This window comes from Asterias rubens, chromosome 6 (assembly GCF_902459465.1).
Source record: "Asterias rubens chromosome 6, eAstRub1.3, whole genome shotgun sequence".
NCBI lineage: Eukaryota > Metazoa > Echinodermata > Asteroidea > Forcipulatida > Asteriidae > Asterias > Asterias rubens.
Genome location: NC_047067.1, coordinates 10,101,345 through 10,122,470, shown reverse-complemented (window position 1 = coordinate 10,122,470; position 21,126 = coordinate 10,101,345). Strand labels below are relative to the sequence as shown.

The window sequence follows — 21,126 nt, the reverse complement described above, 5'->3', positions numbered from 1 at the left end:
CAGGTAAACATTTCACAAGCCTTGTAAACATTTCACAAGGCTATATAAGCCTTGTAAACACTTCGCAAGGCTATAGCCTTGTAAACATTTCATTTAGCCTTATAAACATTTCACAAGGCTATACCCTTGTACACATTTCATAAGGCTATAGCCTTATAAACATTTCACAAGGCTATAAATAAGCCTTGTAAACACTTCGCAAGACTATAGCCTTGTAAACATTTCGCAAGACTATAGCCTTGTACACATATCATAGGGCTATAAGCCCTGTAAACATTTCATAACGCTATAACATTTCACAAGCCTTGTACACATTTTACAAGGCTATAGCTTTGTAAACATTTCACAAGGCTGTAGCTTTGTAAACATATCACAAGGCTATAGCCTTGTACACATTTCATTTCAAACATTTCACAAGGCTATAACATTTCACAAGCCTTGTAAACATTTCACAAGGCTAAGCCTTGTACAACTTTCATATGGCTATAGCCTTATAAACATTTCACAAGGCCTTGTAAACATTTCACAAGGCTATATAAGCCTTGTAAACACTTCGCAAGGCTATACCCTTGTACACATTTCATAAGGCTATAGCCTTCTAAACATTTCATAAGGCTATTAGCCCTGTAAACATTTCATAACGCTATATTATTTCACAAGTCTTGTACACATTTCACAAGGCTATAGCTTTGTAAACATTTCACAAGGCTGTAGCCTTGTAAACACTTCACAAGCCTGTAGCCTTGTGTAAACATTTCACAAGCCTTGTAAACATTTCACAAGGCTATATAAGCCTTGTAAACACTTCGCAAGATTATGGCTTTAAGTGGTAAGCAAAATTGTTTTGTACTTGGCTTAATTTTGTGTTGAAGCAGCTCTAAGAAGTTAGACTGACTTGGTTACTCTTAATATTTGGGAGAAGATTATAGTTACCAAATCCAGGTAAACATTTCACAAGCCTTGTAAACATTTCACAAGGCTATATAAGCCTTGTAAACACTTCGCAAGGCTATACCCTTGTACACATTTCATTTAGCCTTATAAACATTTTACAAGGCTATACCCTTGTACACATTTCATAAGGCTATAGCCTTATAAACATTTCACAAGGCTATAAATAAGCCTTGTAAACACTTCGCAAGACTATAGCCTTGTAAACATTTCGCAAGACTATAGCCTTGTACACATATCATAGGGCTATAAGCCCTGTATACATTTCATAACGCTATAACATTTCACAAGCCTCAAGTGTACACATTTCACAAGGCTATAGCTTTGTAAACATTTCACAAGGCTGTAGCTTTGTAAACATTTCACAAGGCTATAGCCTTGTACACATTTCATTTCAAACATTTCACATGGCTATAACATTTCACAAGCCTTGTAAACATTTCACAAGGCTATAGCCTTATAAACATTTCACAAGGCCTTGTAAACATTTCACAAGGCTTATAGCCTAAAAAAACCTTTACCATTTTTTTTATTCCCAAAACTTCAACATTATTGGAAAACATAGCTGAAAATTACCAAAAATTACTGGCAAGTATGTATAACAATCTCACTTGGGCTTGCACCTACCAAAAACAATTCAACTCAAAGACTTAAACCAAAAACTTTAACCTTTCCACTGAGCGCGGACGGCCGGATGGACGGACAGACAAAATCAGTATTACATAGGCCTTATACTGCTAAAGCAGCTCGCCAAAAATAGATGAATGAAATCACAATAACCTGGCAAAGTTGAAGATAAGGTTCTTTTAGCAGAACCATTATCAGTATACACATTGAATGGAACATTTGTAATAATAATACAGCATTTGTAAGGCTCACTGTTAACATTCAAAGGTGCCGGGTTAGTGCAAACTCAGATTAATAGTAATGTCAAATTTTTGGAGAAAGCAATTATGAACAAGTATGTGCATTTGTCTGAGGTCTTCCAGAGTCTTGGTGCTGTATATTCCCTGTAACTTGCCAAGCAATTTTACATCACAAAAAGGTCGCTACACATCGTCCGTTGTTCCCTTGAGTATGTGTTAGTCTATAGCCTTGTGAACTTTTCCCTCAAAAAAGTTACAAAGCCTTGTGAACTTTTCGCTCAAAAAAGTTACAAGGCCTTATGGACTTTTCCCTCAAAAAAGTGAACTTCGTCAAATTTTGCTCAAAATAAGTGTAGCCTTGTGAACTTTTTGTTCAAAATGTTTCGCTCAAAAAAGTTACAAGGCTATTGGAAGTGTCGTGGCCGAGCAGTTAAGAGCACCGAATTCAAACTCTGGTGTTTCTGATCTGATCAGCAGAGTGTGGGTTCGAATCCCCAGCCGTGACACTTGTGTCCTTAAGCAAGACACTTCACCATTGCTTCGTCCTTCGGATGGGACGTTAAGCCGTTGGTCCCATGTGTTATGTAACGCATGTAAAAGAACCCAGAGCACTTATCGAAAAGAGAAGGGGTTCGCCCCGGTGTTCCTGGTCCGATCGGCAGCAAATTGCGCCACAGCACCTTGTAAAACATTACATGGTGCTATCAGAATTAGGTCTCATAATTCAAAACATAGTCCCACATCTTGCAGGAAATACTGTATGTTACAGTGCAGGAGCGTCACTGAGTGACGGACATGTGTGCTATATAAAAAGCCACAATTATTATAATTATATTATTATTATTATATATAGACCAATCCGACGCGCACCGGGCGTGCAAGTGTTGAGCACCGGGCCCGCAAGTGTTAAGCACCGCGCGCCATTTGCTGCGGTGTCTTCAATGCCTAGATTGTGCACAAACAGACACCGCAGTTGGTAATTTTGTTTCGCTACCAAATTTGTTTCATCGGATCGTTCTATAGCCTTGTGAAATTTTGCTTTAAAATGTGAACAAGGCCTTGTGTACTTGGCCTTGTGTACTTGTACACAAGGCCTTGTTCACACTATAAAGCAAAATTTACTTAGTACACAAGGCTATATTACATGTATATAGCCTTGCGCACATTTTCAAGCAAAATTTGCTAAGTACACAAGACTTAGCCTTGTACATATTTTCGAGCAAAATTTGTACACACTTTTTTCGCGCAAAACTTGATTTAAGTGAATCATTACATGTATATTCTAAATCTTTCAAACCAAATAAGTTTATAAGCAAATGCTCTTAATAGCCCCAAGCACCTAATCTGAAGGGTCTGTGTACCTTTTGTGGGACACACAGCACAATGTCCACAGTTTGACATTGTTTTACTCATTTCCTAAATACGACAGCACCCCAGTAAGTAATATTTTATGGTAAGCTTTCTACCATGATTATCCTCAAACTGTGTAAGTTTAATGTCAATCTGTGGACATTGGGTTTTGTGTTACATAAAGTACCCAAATCCTTTATAAACACACATTGATGCAAGGTACCAGCCACAGTAAATACATATCACATGGTATTTGTTTCTATTCTTGCTTTTTATTGTGATTGGTAGGATCAATGATAAACAAACTCAAATTGCCTCTGGACAAAAAAAAACAGCGCAACATAAGGTCCGCAATATTGTGGAGATGAAATTTGGTCCTCAAAATGGCAGTGAATTTTTTTTTTACAAAAACGTCTCGGTGAGACAAAAAGAATGGAAAACATTGCTCTGTGATTTTTCCTTTTTTTTTCTCTAAAAACTTGAGGACTAAAGCCTGGTTCATACTTCCTGCGAATGTGATACGAATGTTGACGTCACAAATTCGCAACGAATAATTTGCAGCAGCTAAACACTTATTCAACTCACTTGCGAATATTGGTGCGAAAGGAGGGTTGTTAACGTCAATTCACGTCAAATTTGCTTCGCATTCGCATTCTCAGAAAATATTAACCGTGCTTTATGAAGCTGAAACTTCTACAGGTAAATTATATTACATGTACACCTTCATTCACAGTGAGTAGGGATTCATGTCATGGCCAAAACTTGATCTACAAAAGGTATCAAAACCCTGGTATTGCCTTACCCTTACAAGAATAAAGAATCACCTTTTGCCAAGTTTGCATTTGCATCACACCCACTTCTCTTTTTCAAGAAAAAAAAACCACAAAAAACTTTTGACTACATTTCAAATCTCAGCAGATTGTTCTCATGTATTTTTAGCAAACTGTTAATCAGTAAATATTACGTCATTCTATCATGAGATTTACATAAATACCCATTCAAATTTATGGAACTTGATTTTATGGACATGTGTCTGTAAAAAAACAAAAACAGAAAATAGGAAAGAAAACCTTAATTTGGTTCATGATTGCACTTTTAAAAAATATATGAATGAAGTCACAATAACCTGGCAAGTTCCAAGAAACTTCTACTGTATGTTGAAGATAAAGTACTTTTAGCAGAACCATTATCAGTATGCACGTTGAATGGAACGTTTGTAATAATAATAATACAGCATTTGTAAGGCTCACTGTTAACCTTCAAAGGTGCAGGGTTAGTGCAAACTCAGATAAATAGTACTGTCAAATTTTTGGTGAAAGCAAGCATTTGTCTGAGGTCTTCCAGAGTCTTGGTGCTATATTCCCTGTAACTTGCCAAGCAATTTTTAATCACAAAATAGACACTACACATCGTCTATCGTTCCCTTGAGTAGGTGTTAGTTTATATCAGTTAGTGTAATGCATTTTGAATACCAGGAACACTTAAACAAAAAAAAGTACAGATAGTCATGAGCCAATATGGCTCATTAGGTTTAGTGTTTATAACCAGTTGCATTGGCTGTAAACGACTGAAGCCCGGTTCATATTTCCTGCGATGAGAGTGCGATACAAATTTTGACATCACAAATTCGCAACAAAAAGTTTTTAGATATCAATACAAACCACAAGGGAAACTGACTGGATAAATTTGAAAGATTTTTTTGTCGAAGCAATGTTTGCAGCAAAAATCGAAGCTGTGACATTAAAATTCTTATTCAAATTCGCAGGAAGTCTGAACCAGGCTTGAGAATATTTCTATTCCCCCTAGACTGAATTGCCAGTAAATGAGTCCATCACCTGATCACAGTTTACTCCCAAGATTTGCAAGTACCTATTTGTACTCCTTGGTGGCGGGAAGCAATTACGATAAATCAAGGACACAAGTGTCATGGCGCACTATACAACATAAAAAATTGAAGACAAACTTGCCAATAACTGTCTAGGTATCAAACACCGATTCATCTTCGGAGTCTGTGCCCACGTGACCAAGAAGATGGAAATTGATTGGTTGCATCTGTCGCGCTTTCTGAAATCGTCTGCTTCGCTGGAAGTTTCTGCAGAGAGACACCACCATAACGAAAGCCACTAGAAACGCGAGGACTGTGAAAATAGCAAGAAGAGTCCAACCTGGAGTTGAAGGAAAAGATAAAGAAATGGGTAAGCGATATCACCACGAGCAGTAGCAGTGTCCAATATTTGAGAGCGAGGGGTCGATTCCACAAAGACTCCTAACTCGGGACTAGTTGAGATCCACCCCAGGTATTGTATACAGATTGCCAATTAATGGCAAAAAACTTACTCGGTTAGAAGAAGTACAGCAGATTTGGAAAGCATTTTGAGAAACGTTTTACTTCATGGAATTGCGGTTATGGATAAAGATATCACATTGTTATCCCCCAAAAATTTGAATCTGAGAAGCTTTACTGACAGTCACATTTCTCAGATTGGGTATTCCAATTGCAGATTATTCTTCCTGCGTGGACATATGGTGGGTTCAAATTACCAAATGTATACAAACCCTTTAAAAAAGGTAAAGTGCAGGTTCAAATAAGCTTTACTGCTGTCATTGTTTCTAGGATTGTTTTACTAAGGAGTTTCTAAAAAAGGAATAATTTAATACACCTCGGGTGCACAACACATGCTCAAATAATACAGGTCACTGCTGGGGTGTAGAGCTTTTATTCTAAGATCACATTACACAAGGCCTTGCTTCAAGTCTGGCTGTAGCTCATGGCTACTTTCTTTGACCTTTTAGAGTCCATTCATTTCTGTAAAATCATCACCATGCACCCAGATATGGTGGTGTTGATTTTTGGAAACAGTTTATTTTCTTGTTGATTTTTGGAAACAGTTTATTTTCTTGTAAACTGTCATAAATTTTCATGCCATAAAACATACATTTTTTTTTTTTTTTTGACACATACATGTAGATTCAGGTCATGACTTTTATTTTGATCTTTTGGGTCAGGTCGAAATAGGTCAGATCTTGCAGCTATTATGGGCATATATTTTTAGTAGGAGTTATGAAGGCGTTGTGCCGTTGTAACATCTCATCTAACAGAAACAATCTTGAAGTGTTTCGTTGTCCTTTACATGTTTAAAACCATTATACACTTATGGTAAAAAGTATTGTCCAAAGGCCCACACTTCGTGTATCACAACTTATATATAAAATAACAAACCTGTGAAAAATTAGGCTCATCAGTCATGGGCGTCAGAGAAAATAACGGGAAAACCCACCCTTGTTTCCGCACGTTTCGTCGTGTCATGACATGCGTTTAAGATAAATCCTTAATTCTCGATATCGAGAATTGATATTGTTTATGTTTTCTCTAAAAGTAAAGCATTTCATGGAATTATATTTCAAGAGGAGTCTTTCACCATTACCTTTTGTAAACCCTGTATGTAATTTGTAAATCTGTATACTTTTTGTTTTGTTTTCTGTACTGAAAGTTTCCAATGGCTTTAAGAACTTTCAAAAAATAATAGCACACAAGAACAAGAGCTGCAAAACTAAAGTTATAATACCTCAACCCCAACAAGTATTTCAGTTATAGTCTGCAGAAAAAAAAATTGCGTTGACATTTATCTACAATTTCACATGTACGCTAAGTTGAACAGTTCACCGATATGGGGGTTAGTAGCTAGCATGCTCAACATCGTGCTGTGAAGGTGTTAAAGGTGGGCGTTAAATAATTCAGTAGATCCTAGTAAAGCCCGGTTTAAACTTCCTGCAAATGTGAATGCGATACGAATCATGACGTCACAAATTCGCAACAAATAAATCGCAACAGTTGACTTGTGCTCAACTCCTGTGAAACATTCGCTCCAAAAATAGTCCTGTGACGTTAACATTCGCATCAAGTATAAACCGAACATTACAAATGTTTCAGAGGGCAAGTTGATGCACAAGTACAAACCAATGCAAAATCTTTTTCTCTCAATTCTCAATTAATAAGGAATGCATTATTAGTATGACAGGGAGGTACCCACCAGGGCTGCAGCTAGACCAATTTTGGTGGTCACCAATAAACCAAATTTGTTCAAAGCCAACTAGGGCAAGCGGATCAACAAAATTAGTCATGTTTAATTATGGGGCCATCATTGCTGAAGTGCAAGCTCCAGCCATGATGGCAGGTTTCCAAACTGTTCTTGTTATGGGGCCATGCATAAGTTGAATGGCATTTTGACAGTTTTTGTTCTCTGTGACATTTGATACTCGTTATCATTAGCTGTGTCTCAGAGTAATGCACAGTAGACAAACTATGATTTATCCTAGGGGAAATCTGTGCTGGGCGGCACAATGTATTTTGCTAAGAGTGCTGGACAAACATTGTGAGTTCTGGGCAGGTCCGCCAAAAGCACCGCCCACCATGGCTACAACACTGGTACCCACCCACCCCTGTTATATGGAAAGGGTTTTTAATATTATAGAAGAATCTCACATGAGTTGCTACACATCTGTGACCGACGTGAATCCACGAAGCTTGCAGTGGATACTTAGATTCTGAAGAATTTTCCCGACTTTCCGAAAACTTAGGAGGAGGGCTAGCATTGTGAGCGCAAAGATAAAAATGAACACCTGATGGCTACCAAAGACAGGCACGAGTCCTGCAAAGAAGGGATATACCTTGGGTCAATTCAGTCAGGAGAATCATGATGGTTGGGGTAACCTAGGCTAATTGATTTAAGGTTAAAAAAACAACTGATAGAGCTATGGTCCATTTTCGGTAGGTACAAGGAAATGGATTCCTGGTTCCATGCTTTCTGGAAAAAGGACAGGGTGCTAGGCAAAACAACTACGTCAAATATTTTGTATTGTTTCTATAAAGGATTTTTTTACTTATTTTTTTTATAGTTTGCCCAAACCGAGTATACATGTAGAGGAAAGTTGTGTCTTCTCTCATTGAGATGAAATTAAGTAGTCAAGACTGGTAACAAGTCTAGGGAAGTTGGGAAAAGGATGTCAGCAGTATTGCCTTTTATCACATACATGTAGTCACAATATCTGTCTGATTTCCTGTGCCTTGTTACAACGATAGTACTGATTAAAAGGGGCCCCGACTACAAGATGTCCTCAACAAGGGAAACCAGGATTTTGGCATTCAGCAACTAATGCCTGATGCCGTCTTCCGATATTAGATTCATACATGGCCTTACATTATAACAAAGTTTAAACAGAGTTATCTGAGATGGTTTCACAATGGGAGACTTTCTGGGACGATAGAGGGCAGCAGACTTACCGGGTAAATCCATTGTTCTCAGAATTATGCGCATGTTCAGAACTACGTAAACAATGGAAATTTACCCGGTATGTCTGCTGCCGCCTAGCGTTGGAAAGTCTCCTATTAGCTGAACATTTTCATTAGACAATTATTAAAGAGGGATGGTCATCATGATCATGGCCGTCGCATTGTAATATAATAATGACGGCACCTCTAGAGATGTGACAGCCATCAGTTTCACTTGTGGGTTACAGTTTATGATGCATAGCCACAGGTCTGCTCTGATCATGAGGACAGTCCCCCTTTTAAACCTATACACAATTTACCTGTATTCCATGTTTCAGGTAAGAAAGTTCCTCCACCGTGATCCTTTTTGGATTTGCATGCAGCCTTTACATCACTCAGTAATAGGTGCTCGGTGATCTTGTAAAAATGCTCTAGAGTACACGGCCCAGAGGAGCCTGGCATGTGTAGCTTCTCTGGCTCCTTATTGGAGGCATTTTTAAATAGTACATCAATTGTAAATGACCTGAAAAAAAAGTAGGAAGAAAGTTACTATAAGACAAACTGAAGTGGTGGGCTTAAAAAGAAATGCAGTTTCCAAAACTGGAAACTCGCCCAGAAACGTTGGGCACAGAAAGTGTTTGCACAATTTGGGAAGTTCGGCAAACGGTCAGATGAGATGCTATTGACAGGGCCCAACTTCATGGATCTGCTTAAGCACAAAAAGTAGCTTAGCACAACAAAATTATGCTCAACAGTCAATGTAAAATGTACAATTTGAGACTGGTATCATGCTCATCGTGCTAAGCAAAAAATTGTTAAGCGCTATTTTCTGCTTAAGCAACTTGCACTGGTTGTATCTAGGAATGAACCCTTGCTACACAGCATCGCTCCCTGAATATATTGAGAAAACAGGGAGACCTCTCATAGGGCTATATAGAGCACTGGGTAGAGCACTGGCATGTAAACCAGGACCTGCCAACTTCAGATCCCGCCCAAGTTAAGTTTTCTTTCACAACAAAATTGATTTTTAAGTACCCAATCAGTTTCCTATGTGGGTTTATTATAATTTGTGGAGTATGATTTGCAATCGTCTAATAAAAATAAAAAAATAAAAATAATAATAACACTTTGCTGTTTTGATTTTGTAGGTGAATTGAATTTCTCAAAGTCGAACAGGAAGTGCCAGTAAAATAATTAAGAATTTGTTGATTGCATTTCGTGAGTAACTTAAAGGCACTGGACACTATTGGTAATTACTCAAAATAAATATGAGCACAAAACCTTACTTGGTAAGCGAGCATTGGGGAGAGGTTGATAGTAGAAAACATTGTGAGAAATGGCTCCCTCTGAAGTGACGTAGTTTTCGAGAAAGAAGTAATTTTCATTGCTTTTGATTTTGAGACCTCATATTTAGAATTTTAGGTCTCGAAATCAAGCATCTGAAAGCACACAACTCCGTGTGACAAGGGTTTTTTCTTTCATTATTATCTCCCAACTTTGATGACCGTTTGAGCTCAAATTTTCACAGGTTTGTTGTTTTATGCATATGTTGAGATCCAGTAAGTGAGAAGACTGGTCTTTGATAATTACCAAAAGTTTCCAGTGTCTTTAAGTGATGTTTGAAGGTTTGTATGGAGTGAAGGATAATAATAAACTATAAATAGTAGTCAACTTGCAGGTATAACCATGTAATATTTCTTTTTGGGGGGGAGTGTTGGCTCTGAACGAGCCGGTAGTGGTCTCAACATTTAGAACAGTAGAATTGTCTTCAGGAGAAAAAAAAGTAAGGTACTTACTTGTTATCTTCTTGATACAGTTCAATGATCACACAACTGGCTGTTGGAGGCCAAAGGTCATTGAATACTTGTAAAGATGCTAAGAGGGACTCTACATTATCATCATGCTGTAAAGGAGCATTCATAGCTAGATAGTTTAGTTTTATTTACACTCACACTAACACTTTGTTTAGACTTTTTTTCTTTGTTTTCTTCTTCTAAAAATGCTAACTGGCAGGAGCAGAGCCAAGCATGAAATAAGAAAGCCAACAGGATTTAAACAGTGGAGGGGCTTCGTGGAAAACTTCGTGGAAAATAGATGGATTGCACATAGCGTCATCGACTGCCATATTGGAAAAGTGCGAGCATGTACAGACTGTGCACAACACTCAGCCAATGGTACCCGTTCAGGGGTGCACGTTTCATCAAAGATGGTGGTCAATGGCGTCATGTGCACTCCATCTATTTATATTCCTTTTGAAAGAGATTATTTGAATGTCATGGCCGAGTGGTCTGTCTGGGTCCAATGTCATAAAGCTGTTATAAGCAGATTTCTTGGCTAAGCAAGAAGTGAACAGGTTACAAGCCCCAACAATGGTAACTGTATGATATTCTGGCTGGTAAGGCCGAGTAAAAAAAAAAACATGTTTCACGTCCGGGTTTTTCAAAAAAAGGAGGAAGAGGGGCTTTTTATTTTTCATTTTTTATTTCAAGATGGCCGCCATTCTTTGTTAAAATGTCAAATATCCATTGTTTTTTCTACTGCTGAAATACAAAAAACATAAATGAAACAATTTAGTCGAGGCATTCAGACAAGACATTCAGATTGTTTTTGCTGAGATCATTTAAAATAACCCTATTTGAAAAAAAAAAAAAAAATGTGCATAAAAAAATAAAATAAAAAATAAAATAAAAAAGGAGGCGGCCTGTAAAAAGGAAGCAGGCGGGGATGCGAAACATGTTTTTTTTTTACTTGGCCTAACCTATTTTTGCTGTACAAAAACTGAGTGCCCTGACTGAGACCACAAAATCTGACAACATCTGAACTTGAGTATAACAATTATAGTCTGAACTTTCTGTGCAGCGGTTATCATCAAATATGGACGAAAAGGTTTTTACAAAAGACTATAAATCAAGTTTTTTACTTTTGACCAATGATTGTATACATTTGGTAATTTGGATCAATCAATCAATCAAACGTAATTTGTATAGCGCCTAAATCAAAAGTTTGCTCAAAGGCGCTGAGGCACAGAAGAAATAACAAGTCATTGATGGTAGGCCTCCTGAAACAAGTGGGCTTTAAGAAGTGCCTTGAATGTGTTGAGTGATGTTGTGTCCCTGATGTGATTGGGAAGTTTATTCCAGAGTTTGGGTCCATATACCGAGAAGGCTCTATCGGCAAAAGTGAAGGGACTTACAAACGGTATTCACAAAAATTCAATTCAAAATATTAAACAACTTACTGCACTGTACATGAACATTTTTCTAGTTTCTTTTCCTGCAGTTTTGTTCTTGAGATGACCAACAATTTCATGTAAAATTGGACCTTGAACGGGGGGAAACAGAAAAATAAATAAGCACAACAAATACTACCCGACAATTTGTATTTGGTTCGCGGTAACAACATGTGTACATCTACTTGCTGGGTAGGTAATGTTCTTTTGAGAACTTGTCTTGCTGTTTATTCTACCAATGCAGAGTAGATGCCACGGCAGTAGAATATAAAGCAAGACAAGTTCTCAAAAGAACATAATCTACCTGGCAAGTACACACATGGTATTACTGCAAACCAAATCTACATTGATACCTCACCATCCAAATAAAGCTTTTGTCACTAATATATGTGTTTTGATGAGTGGAATGTGAATAAACAGTTAACTAAGGTTTTAAAAAATCAGTTCTTATGTTATTTACAAATTTAAGAGAAGACCCCGACCCGAGAGGGCGCTGTTCATGACGTCAATCGAGGCAGACTTTGCCTGTAATGCGTAGAGTAAACACAATTGCAAAGTACATGTACGGACCAAGTCGTGAGTTTGTACGTTTAAAAAAAAAATTTTTTCCGGCAATGCCGACCAGTAGAATATAAAGCAAGACAAGTTCTCAAAAGAACATAATCTACCTGGCAAGTACACACATGGTATTACTGCAAACCAAATCTACATTGATACCTCACCATCCAAATAAAGCTTTTGTCACTAATATATGTGTTTTGATGAGTGGAATGTGAATAAACAGTTAACTAAGGTTTTAAAAAATCAGTTCTTATGTTATTTACAAATTTAAGAGAAGACCCCGACCCGAGAGGGCGCTGTTCATGACGTCAATCGAGGCAGACTTTGCCTGTAATGCGTAGAGTAAACACAATTGCAAAGTACATGTACGGACCAAGTCGTGAGTTTGTACGTTTAAAAAAAAAATTTTTTCCGGCAATGCCGACCAGGTGTATTGCTGCTGAATGCAGAAAAACACTTTTTGAAATGTACCAACTCACGACTTGGACGTACATGTACTTTGCACGTGTGTTTACTATACGCATTGCAGGCAAAGTCTGCCTCGATTGACGTCACAAAAGGGGTAGGCGGAGTCAGCCCCCAAACAACTTTATATATTTTTAAAACATATAAATCGTGACAAACAATTACTAAAAAAATTGTTTTATTGTTCGTAAGCATATACTCTTATGTTTAAAAGAAAAAAAATTATATTTCCAGGTGACTTTAAATTCCACGAACTGACAAAGAAATGTTTTGAGAAATTATGGCGGAGTGAGGATTATGAGACATTTAAACAACTGCCTTCCATTGTTTTTTCCATAGGAGGCAAGTCAGAGATTCTTGCTGTCCATGGCCGATTATCAGCTGTGGCTTACAGCAAAGGGGTTGGCCACATCATGGTGAACAAAAAACACAATTTCCCGAAAGCCGAATCCCACGGCCTTTTGTGAGAACATTTTTGTTTTGTCTTCACTAATACCATAGTCATGGTTTTCATTGTGACAATAATAATCGTCCAAAATAAAAAATTTGCTCCGAGCATTCTGAAAATTAACCCAGTGAGTTAGCCTGGGAAACCTTAGGTGAGGTTCGTGGTAGCACCATGTAAAAATCTCTCTCGAGTAGTGTTGCCTCTGAAAAAAACACAAGTGCTTTTCAGAACCAACACTACGTAAAAGAGATTTCCACAAACCTCACCGTATTATACTCCCACCATGTTTCAAATTCTACTGATGGTAAAACTTAGGACATGCTAGAGGGAGGTGGTTAAAATTAATTTTGTACTTTTGTACAAATAACTACCCACTTCCCCTATTATTTACCTGCTCCGAGCCTCAGAAACTCATCACCCATCTGCGATTCTATGGTGTAGTAAACATTTATTACATTGATAAGTTTCTGTATTACATCCGGAGTGGCCCAGTCTGGCAGCTTCCTTCCATCTTCCCTCTGGGGGTTAAAAAAAAACAGAAGGCAATCTCAAGAGTGACAAACAAACGGAAGGCAATATCAAGAACCATCATAGGATAGTAAATACATTGTACTTCACTAATGTTACAGGGAAGTTATTTGTTTGGTATTCACTTAAATCATTTAAGATTAAGGGCAAATAAAAACCTTTGGAAAGAAGCCTACAGCAGCTTTCATGGAACATTTGACTTCAAAGTTTCATGTATGTGGTTCTGTAACAAGATAAAAGTTTTGATGCCCTAAATTTGAATCTGAGAAGCATTTGTATTCCTATAAGGGGTTATTCTTCCTGCGTGGACATATTCGCTCCAGATAATCGGGACTATCTTAAAAAAACAACACTCTGCTGATCAAACACCAGAGCTTGAATCCAGTGCTCTTAACCGCTCGGCCATGACACGCAGAATATCAAGCTGGAGATTCCTCTACACACTTACCTCAAAAAAAGTTGTATCCGCGACTCTAGAGTAGTTTTTAAACGAGACAGGGTTTGAATCGAACCCGCAGTACTTTGCGATAGACTGGAGGAAACTCTGAAATGAGAAGAGATGTAGAAACATCAGTGTCATTATTGAGTATCTTCCTAGGCATGCCATCATTAACTCTTTCAGTGCATACTTTATTTGCCTTTTGAACACAAAATGCCCAGCTATTTTAGTTTTTTTCCTTCAAATTATGAACAAAAAAGAAACAAAAACGCTTAATATTGCGACTTATTGCACATTTCTGCTTCCCTCACATAATTGACTTGTAACTAAGTTTCCGTAAGGACCCCACAAAAAAAAATGGGGTTATATTCTTGGATATTGTTGTGCCGTGTTTTTATTTTGGTTTATCTTATTTCACTATCTTTTCTCCCGCTGTTGTGACATGTTTTTATCCGAATAAATTCAAATCAAATCAAATCAAATCAGGTCTGTACACTCAAGGATTTGCGCAGTCTATTGTAGTGATAAACAATCTCTGGGACCAATAGAAGAGATCTTGGTCCAATTTAATGGCTCTGTTTACCATGGTTGCGACAACGCATTTCTCTTGGGCCTGGAATTTCATCTTTGAAAAGGCAAGGCCCTTTTCATTTGGTAAAGGGAACTCCATTGGTAAAGGGAATTCCGTTGGAAAATCTTAAAGTTAATGGGAAAAGACCAGGGGCAACGAGAGCCATTTCCTCCTTGCCCTGCGCGTAATTCCAGGCGTGAAATAATACTCCATAGAATACTTACTTTATGTTTACTGAGGTAGTTATTCTTCTTAGTTGCCGCCTCTGCGAGAATTTCGTTATATCTTGGGCAGGGGGTGTGATCAATTGAAAGAAGCTAGGATAGAATAAACACATATGTTTTGGTTTAAATTGTCAATCTTGTTACCTTTCCACACAACTCTAGTGATATTTATTGATGCCTAATTTTGTTTTCAAATTAATGATGAAAACATGATTTAAATAATAGATAAGTGTAAGTGTCTCAACCCAATGAAATTAAACTCTGAAAAAAAAAGTCCATTAATGATAAGAGATGCTCCAACATTATTGCCCCTTGGTCACATGGCTATTTATTTCATTCCTTAAACCATCTCAGCTCCCTTGGTAGAAGTATACAGCCTGTACTGCAAACAATGAAGCACACCAAGCTAAATCAATCACAACAACCATCTCTGCCCCGACAGGTACCCATTAACCCCCCCTGGGTGAAGTGTCATGACTGGTGCACCACTAATCCAAGGGCTTGAATTTGGGGCGGAAATGTTTCTTACATATGATTTATTCACACGTGAACTAAACACATCAACAAAAGTAAGTCCCCCCCTAAACAGTTCGCCATAACATCGTTAGGTAAAATATTTTACCATTACAACTAATTAAAAAATAATTCTATGACATGTTTCCTAAGTGTTGTTTGACAATGAAAGATGTGCATGATTTCATGGCTGAGTGAGCTCAAATGGAAGACAATAACTGCCCTTCTCAAAAGTCACATTTGAAGGTTTATCAAATCTACAGGTCAGTAACACGTGTACCCGCCACGCCTGTCAATGACCGCCTGGCACCGTCATGGGCCCAATTTCACAGAGTTGCTAAGCACCAAAGTTTGCTTAGCGTGAAATTTCTTCCTTGATAAAAACAGGATTACCAACCAAATGTTCATTTGTTGCATATTGCTTATTACTGGTGATCAGCTGTTGTTTCCTTATCCTGAGAGTTACGTGGAAATTTGGCTGGTAATCCTCTTTTTTATCAAGGCAAACATTTCATGCTTAGCAAATTTTTGTGCTAAGCAGCTCTATGAAATTGGGCCATGGTGTTGATCAGTCTCGTGACATGCTGCTGTGGGATGGCATTCCACTGAACTTGCAGAAGATGGGACAGGTGAGCCAGGTTGCTGTTGGCCTTGATGTGGGGATATGCAGATCGCTTCAGCTAGTCCCACAGGGATGGGATTGAGGTTGGGCAAACTTGCCGGCCACACCATTCGCTCGATGCCTTCACCAGCCAGGAATGCAGTAGCTACTCTCCCTCTGTGTGGTCAGGCATTAATGTCATCCATGTACACAAATGCTCCACCATGGGCTGCAGCAAGTGGTGCAATATTTGGACGCAGCACTTCGTCAACATATCGTTGTGCTGTCAGGTTGCCAGCAATCTGCACATGTTTTCCTGGTAAGGCTTATACCACCCCACACCATGACACTCGATCCCACCACCATAGGCTGTAACTGGTTGAACACATCACTCTGCATGTTGCTCTCAAACTCGACGCCACACCCGTCTCCGGCCATCAATGTGACTCAGGCAACTTCTCGTCTCATCGGTGAACAACACAACGCAACCTTTGTGACTTTTGTGAAGAGCAGTTTTTGTCTTCCATTTGAGCTCATTCAGCCATGAACTCATGGACATCTTTCATTTTCAAACAACACTTAGGGAACATGTCATAGACTTATTTCTTAATTAGTTGTATTGGTAAAATGTTTTACCTTCTGATGTTATGACGAATTGTTGAGGGGGGACTTACTTTTGTTGATGTGTTTATACAAAGACTACAGGCCTGTGCGTTGCATGATGGGATTTTGCGCTGTGTACGACGTGTGTGATCGGAAGTTTGCCAGCGTTCAGCGGCACTTCGAGTGAATGTTTTCACGTTTTATCCAAACCTTGAGTGAACGTTTTTACGATTATTCAAACTTTAAAATAATAAATAAACAGTTCTGTAGTACCGCTGCAGATATTTTTTGACTGGTCAGCCGGACCACTTGGCAAGGTGTTTCAGCTGGTCCGCCGATGTTTCCACTGGCATTTGGCCAGCGGACCACCATTAAGATCGAACACTGAAGATTCACAAGACTGTAGCTTGTAGCTCGACCTCTTTACTGGACCAGAAATGATTTTTCAATACCAGAATCAAAATGAGTTGAACAAGCAATCAGAGAAGATCTATTTCATTTGTGATTACACCATGTGCGTGACACTTCAATACTCTTGAAAAAGAATTCAAAGATTGCTATCAAAATCACAGTCAACATTTATTCACAAAGATATTACACAATGAATTATTTCATTCAATTGAAAAACACAACAGCACCAGGCCTAAAACCACAGGCCTCAGGCCTGACGTTCAGTGTTACTTTGGAGCCTGAATCTGTGAATAAAATCTTAAGAAAATCAATTATTATCAGTTTAAGTTTCAACCTCAATTTGCAAAAATAACTTTTCATACTTACAAAGTCATCCTCCTTTGGTACAGAAAACACAGGAATGGGTTGCCATAGCAACTCTTTATTCCATATTTGTTTATTAGATGGTGGGTAGAGACCGGCTAAGTTACTCAGTGCAGACATGATGGTACGGTCATAAGCGGTACTACGCACAGAAATCTCTGTCCTCACATAAGATGAATTGAGAAATGTACCATAGCGTTTCCGGAACCATTGGCCGAGTTCATAGTGTTGCCTCATGCCTTTCTGTATACACAAATACAGGGGAGTAAATAGAAAGGTCCACAAACATTAAGCATACATGTAGGTCATATTCAGGCAATAACTGTGCGAGGACCGGTCATTCATTGTGTTGTAACAAACTCGGTTGGTGGCTGGGCCTATTACAAGTACTTTGGTAGGTAGTCAGCACCATCTCTCCGTGCCAAAATACAAAAAATCAACTATTGACCCCTTGCACGCACGTCACACGCAGTGACTGCACCACCATTTTAGTGGTCAATAGGTTTACGTGTTAACGTCGCTGAGCCTAAAATGCGCAGTTCACTGAATAAAGCAAAGTGACATTGACCACCATAATGGGGCATCCAAGATTATTCCGATGATGATGTCAGGTGAATTGGGTCAATATACACAAAGAGACAGTTATTGCTATACCACGCGGCATAATTATACGCCGACACCGAAACATTTTTTTGTATATTTTGGGGAAGTGCGGTTTATACACCGCGCGGTTTATAATCCGAAAATTACGGTAGTTTCCTACACAATAAGCACAGAAAAAAAAGAACTTATACACAACAATAATTTCGCTTATTTGGGGGCCATTTATTTGCATAGCTGGTCTTACATGTATCACATGTTTTATGCACCACCATGTTATCAGTCTTGGACCAATCAGAGTGTACAACAAAACTCTCTGAGGCGACTGATTATAAATTGATAGTATTGGGTACATATGAATCAAATGCTTCAGGGATTTGAGTTCGTGACCTGTGAATTTGCTGTACTTGTCAGCTCAGGCCGGGTGAGGAGAGACGTTGTCCAACTCCCTAAAGGCCAATTGAATTTAATTTGGCAGGGCAATGTGAGGATGTTTCCCCCAACTTGACAATCGCACCAACTACTGGGACTGGTCCAAACTTGAGTGTTCAAGTTGAGGCTTCCTTCTACAGATTCAGCAGAGCAAGCAGGGGAGTTTCCTGAATTTGAAGGGTTATGTGCATGGAGGTACATGTAGTGATTTTAACTCTGACCTCCATGTTCGGGGACAAGTGAAAAAGCTGACAGGGCAGTGAAATGAAACGCTGACCGTTCCTGCTGGCTGGTCACTGAAGAATTTGGGAGGGCAATGTGAGGATGCTACCAGGGGAGCTATTCGGGTTGGGGAGGAGACGAGCAATTGGTACCTGAGTGAGTTGTCCGAATCCCTGAGGCCAACTGTCTTCCTGATAAGGGTCTGCAGGATATGCTGCAATTGGAGAACGATTGCCATGTCGAAACAGCTGTGGGGATCAAGTAAATAGCAATAAATGCATGGGATAATTTACACTGCCTGGTCTCCTAACACTGGTCTCATTTGGACTGAAATCCTAATGGGCTAGACTAGAGCCTAACTAAAACTAAACATGTAGCATGCCATAAGAAGGAGCTATTCTTCAAAGTAAGATCAAATTTGAAGTAAAAATGGCTAATACTAAAAAATATTTAATAGTAACAAAGAAAGGACAGCGTATATCAGGCATCAAGACAGTATAGCAGGAGGAGATGTGCAGTAAACAATCGTCTTGGACTCTCGTCGTGGTCTTACGTACGGGGGCTGGTCATCTCGCCCCCTAGCAAGATCGCTCCCATCAAAGTCGCCCTCTGCAAAGTCGACTCACCAAGGGACTTGACAAAGTCGCTCCCTGACAATGTCACCCCCTGACAATGTCGCCCCCAGGCCCTACTAATGTCGCTCCCTACTAAAAGTCGCCCCCTGACAAAGTCGCCCCCTGACAAAGTCACCCCCTAGCAAAGTCACCCCCTAGCAAAGACGCCCCCAGATGTTATTCAGAAACCAATGAGAAGGTTTTCCATTTCCTTCCTCCATGCTGGGAGCAAACACAAAACGGAACAAACACATTGTAGATTTATAAAAAAATAATTAAAAATAATCTTAAAACCCAAGTATCTTTTGCATATTTGATTTTAATACTTTTACACTATTTTTGTATTAATTATCACTGTTATTTATTTTTTGAGTGACGTTAAGGGTTAAGGATGTGAATTTTAGACATTGAGGTGTTGACTCTGATCCGAGTTTCTTGTTGATGTTTTTTTACCCAAATTTCAAAAACAAACAAAACATAATTTATTAAGACTTTATTTTAAGCCTTGAATTTTTTTAATTTGACCCTTAAAAATCAATGATCCTTTTACTACATCAGTTAATCCACCTTTATAATTTTTCGAACTAAACAATATCTGGGGGAAACTTTGCTAAGGCTAGGGGGGGGGGGGGGCTAGAACTGTTTTGGTTTCGTCCAGCTATGAGACGATAGCCGGGCAGGATAACTTTCCGTATGGCGCCACCACTTTTTCACTCATTTTTACAAAAAGGGATATCTCATTGAGGTAAATTAGATACTATATTATTTCATATCGAATGAAAAAGTGGTGGCGCCATACGGAAACTTTTCCGCCGGGCATTTGTATTGTAGTACTACGTACAAGTAGGGGATAACTTTCCGTATGGGGATAAATTTCCATATGGCGCCACCACCTTTTCACTCATTTTTACAAAAAGGGATATCTCATTGAGGTTAATTAGATACTATATAGACCTTATGCATTGACGTCATCCAGCCGCCATCTTTGAGGTCAAACGGTGACGAAACAATCAAAACGCACATAGATTGACCAATGAACAATCTCCTTTTGACCTCAATGCGGGGGCGCCGTACTGAAATGACGTCATGTGCATTAAGGTCTATTTATTATTAATATTAATATTATTATTATTTCATATTGAATGAAAAAGTGGTGGCGCCATACGAAAACTTTTCCGAGCCATGCAGTGGCCGTGGGCAACTTTTTCAGGGGTGACTTTGTTGGGGGCGAGCTTGGTATGGTAGGGGCGAGATGTCCATCATCCCGTACGTACACTCGTGACCGTACGACGGTGCGTGGCACAACAACAACCCCGAACAAGTTAGAATTATTATATTTATGTAGGCAAATTTAAGGTTTAATTTTTGCCCAACATTTTTTCTTAAATAATACAAAAAATTACTTAACTGAAAAAGACAAGCATAGTTACCACATGTGTCATCTTAAGGGTCCTTTCTGTGCTGCAAAGACTGCATAATAATGAAAATACAATTAAAAGGCACCACATTGAAAGTTTAGAAAACGACTCATTGCAAGCAGCCATCTTTTGCAATAGCGCCCTCCGTTGTTGACAACTTTATTAGGCTTCGGACTACAGAGGGCGTAAAACGAAATTACTTCAGGAATTAATGAGTTTTTTTAACTCCTATAAATAATTATTATAAATTCTAACAATATTCAAAAATACCAAACAATGTTTAAATTCACAGCCTATTGAAATCAAACATACTTTCGGGCAACAGAATCATTATGAATCTCGAAAAAGTTTGTTTCCAAATGTAAGGCCTCGGGGCCTACTTGCTGACAGAATTCCATGAAGAACTAAGCTTCTTCCGTTCCCAAGCCAAATGGAGCCAACTTTTAAG

At 38.7% G+C, this 21,126-nt stretch overlaps 1 protein-coding gene across 3 annotated transcripts; it reads right to left on the bottom strand.

Annotated features, from left to right (window-relative positions):
- Positions 1-4,793: 4,793 nt before the first annotated feature.
- On the bottom strand, positions 4,794-20,805 carry LOC117291740 (prostatic acid phosphatase-like). 3 transcript variants are annotated; one of them, XM_033773613.1, is made up of 11 exons: positions 20,691-20,805; positions 18,799-18,894; positions 17,396-17,635; positions 14,902-14,994; positions 14,116-14,211; positions 13,531-13,657; positions 11,675-11,757; positions 10,233-10,339; positions 8,757-8,959; positions 7,651-7,816; positions 5,252-5,332 (listed from the first exon to the last, which is right to left on the bottom strand). In XM_033773613.1, the coding sequence occupies exons 1-10, from the start codon at positions 20,802-20,804 to the stop codon at positions 7,659-7,661; spliced, it is 1,317 nt and encodes a 438-aa protein (XP_033629504.1). In that variant the 5' UTR covers position 20,805; the 3' UTR covers positions 5,252-5,332; positions 7,651-7,658. The 3 variants fall into 3 exon arrangements, with proteins under 3 accessions (XP_033629503.1, XP_033629505.1, XP_033629504.1); XM_033773612.1 differs by lacking the exon at positions 7,651-7,816 and having other exon boundaries at positions 4,794-5,332; XM_033773614.1 differs by lacking the exon at positions 7,651-7,816 and having other exon boundaries at positions 4,794-5,332; positions 20,669-20,746.
- Positions 20,806-21,126: the final 321 nt, after the last annotated feature.

Bases quoted from the DNA above. Each gene is read 5' to 3' on its own strand.
- LOC117291740 (XM_033773612.1), bottom strand. From the start codon at position 20,804: ATGGCTGCTTGCAATGAGTCGTTTTCTAAACTTTCAATGTGGTGCCTT. The intron at 14,995-17,395 runs GTAAGTATGAAA...ATTCTATCCTAG, and splicing joins TACCAAAGGAGGATGACTTT to CTTCTTTCAATTGATCACAC. The intron at 8,960-10,232 runs GTAAGTACCTTA...CTTTTTTTTCAG, and splicing joins CTGTATCAAGAAGATAACAA to GTCATTTACAATTGATGTAC.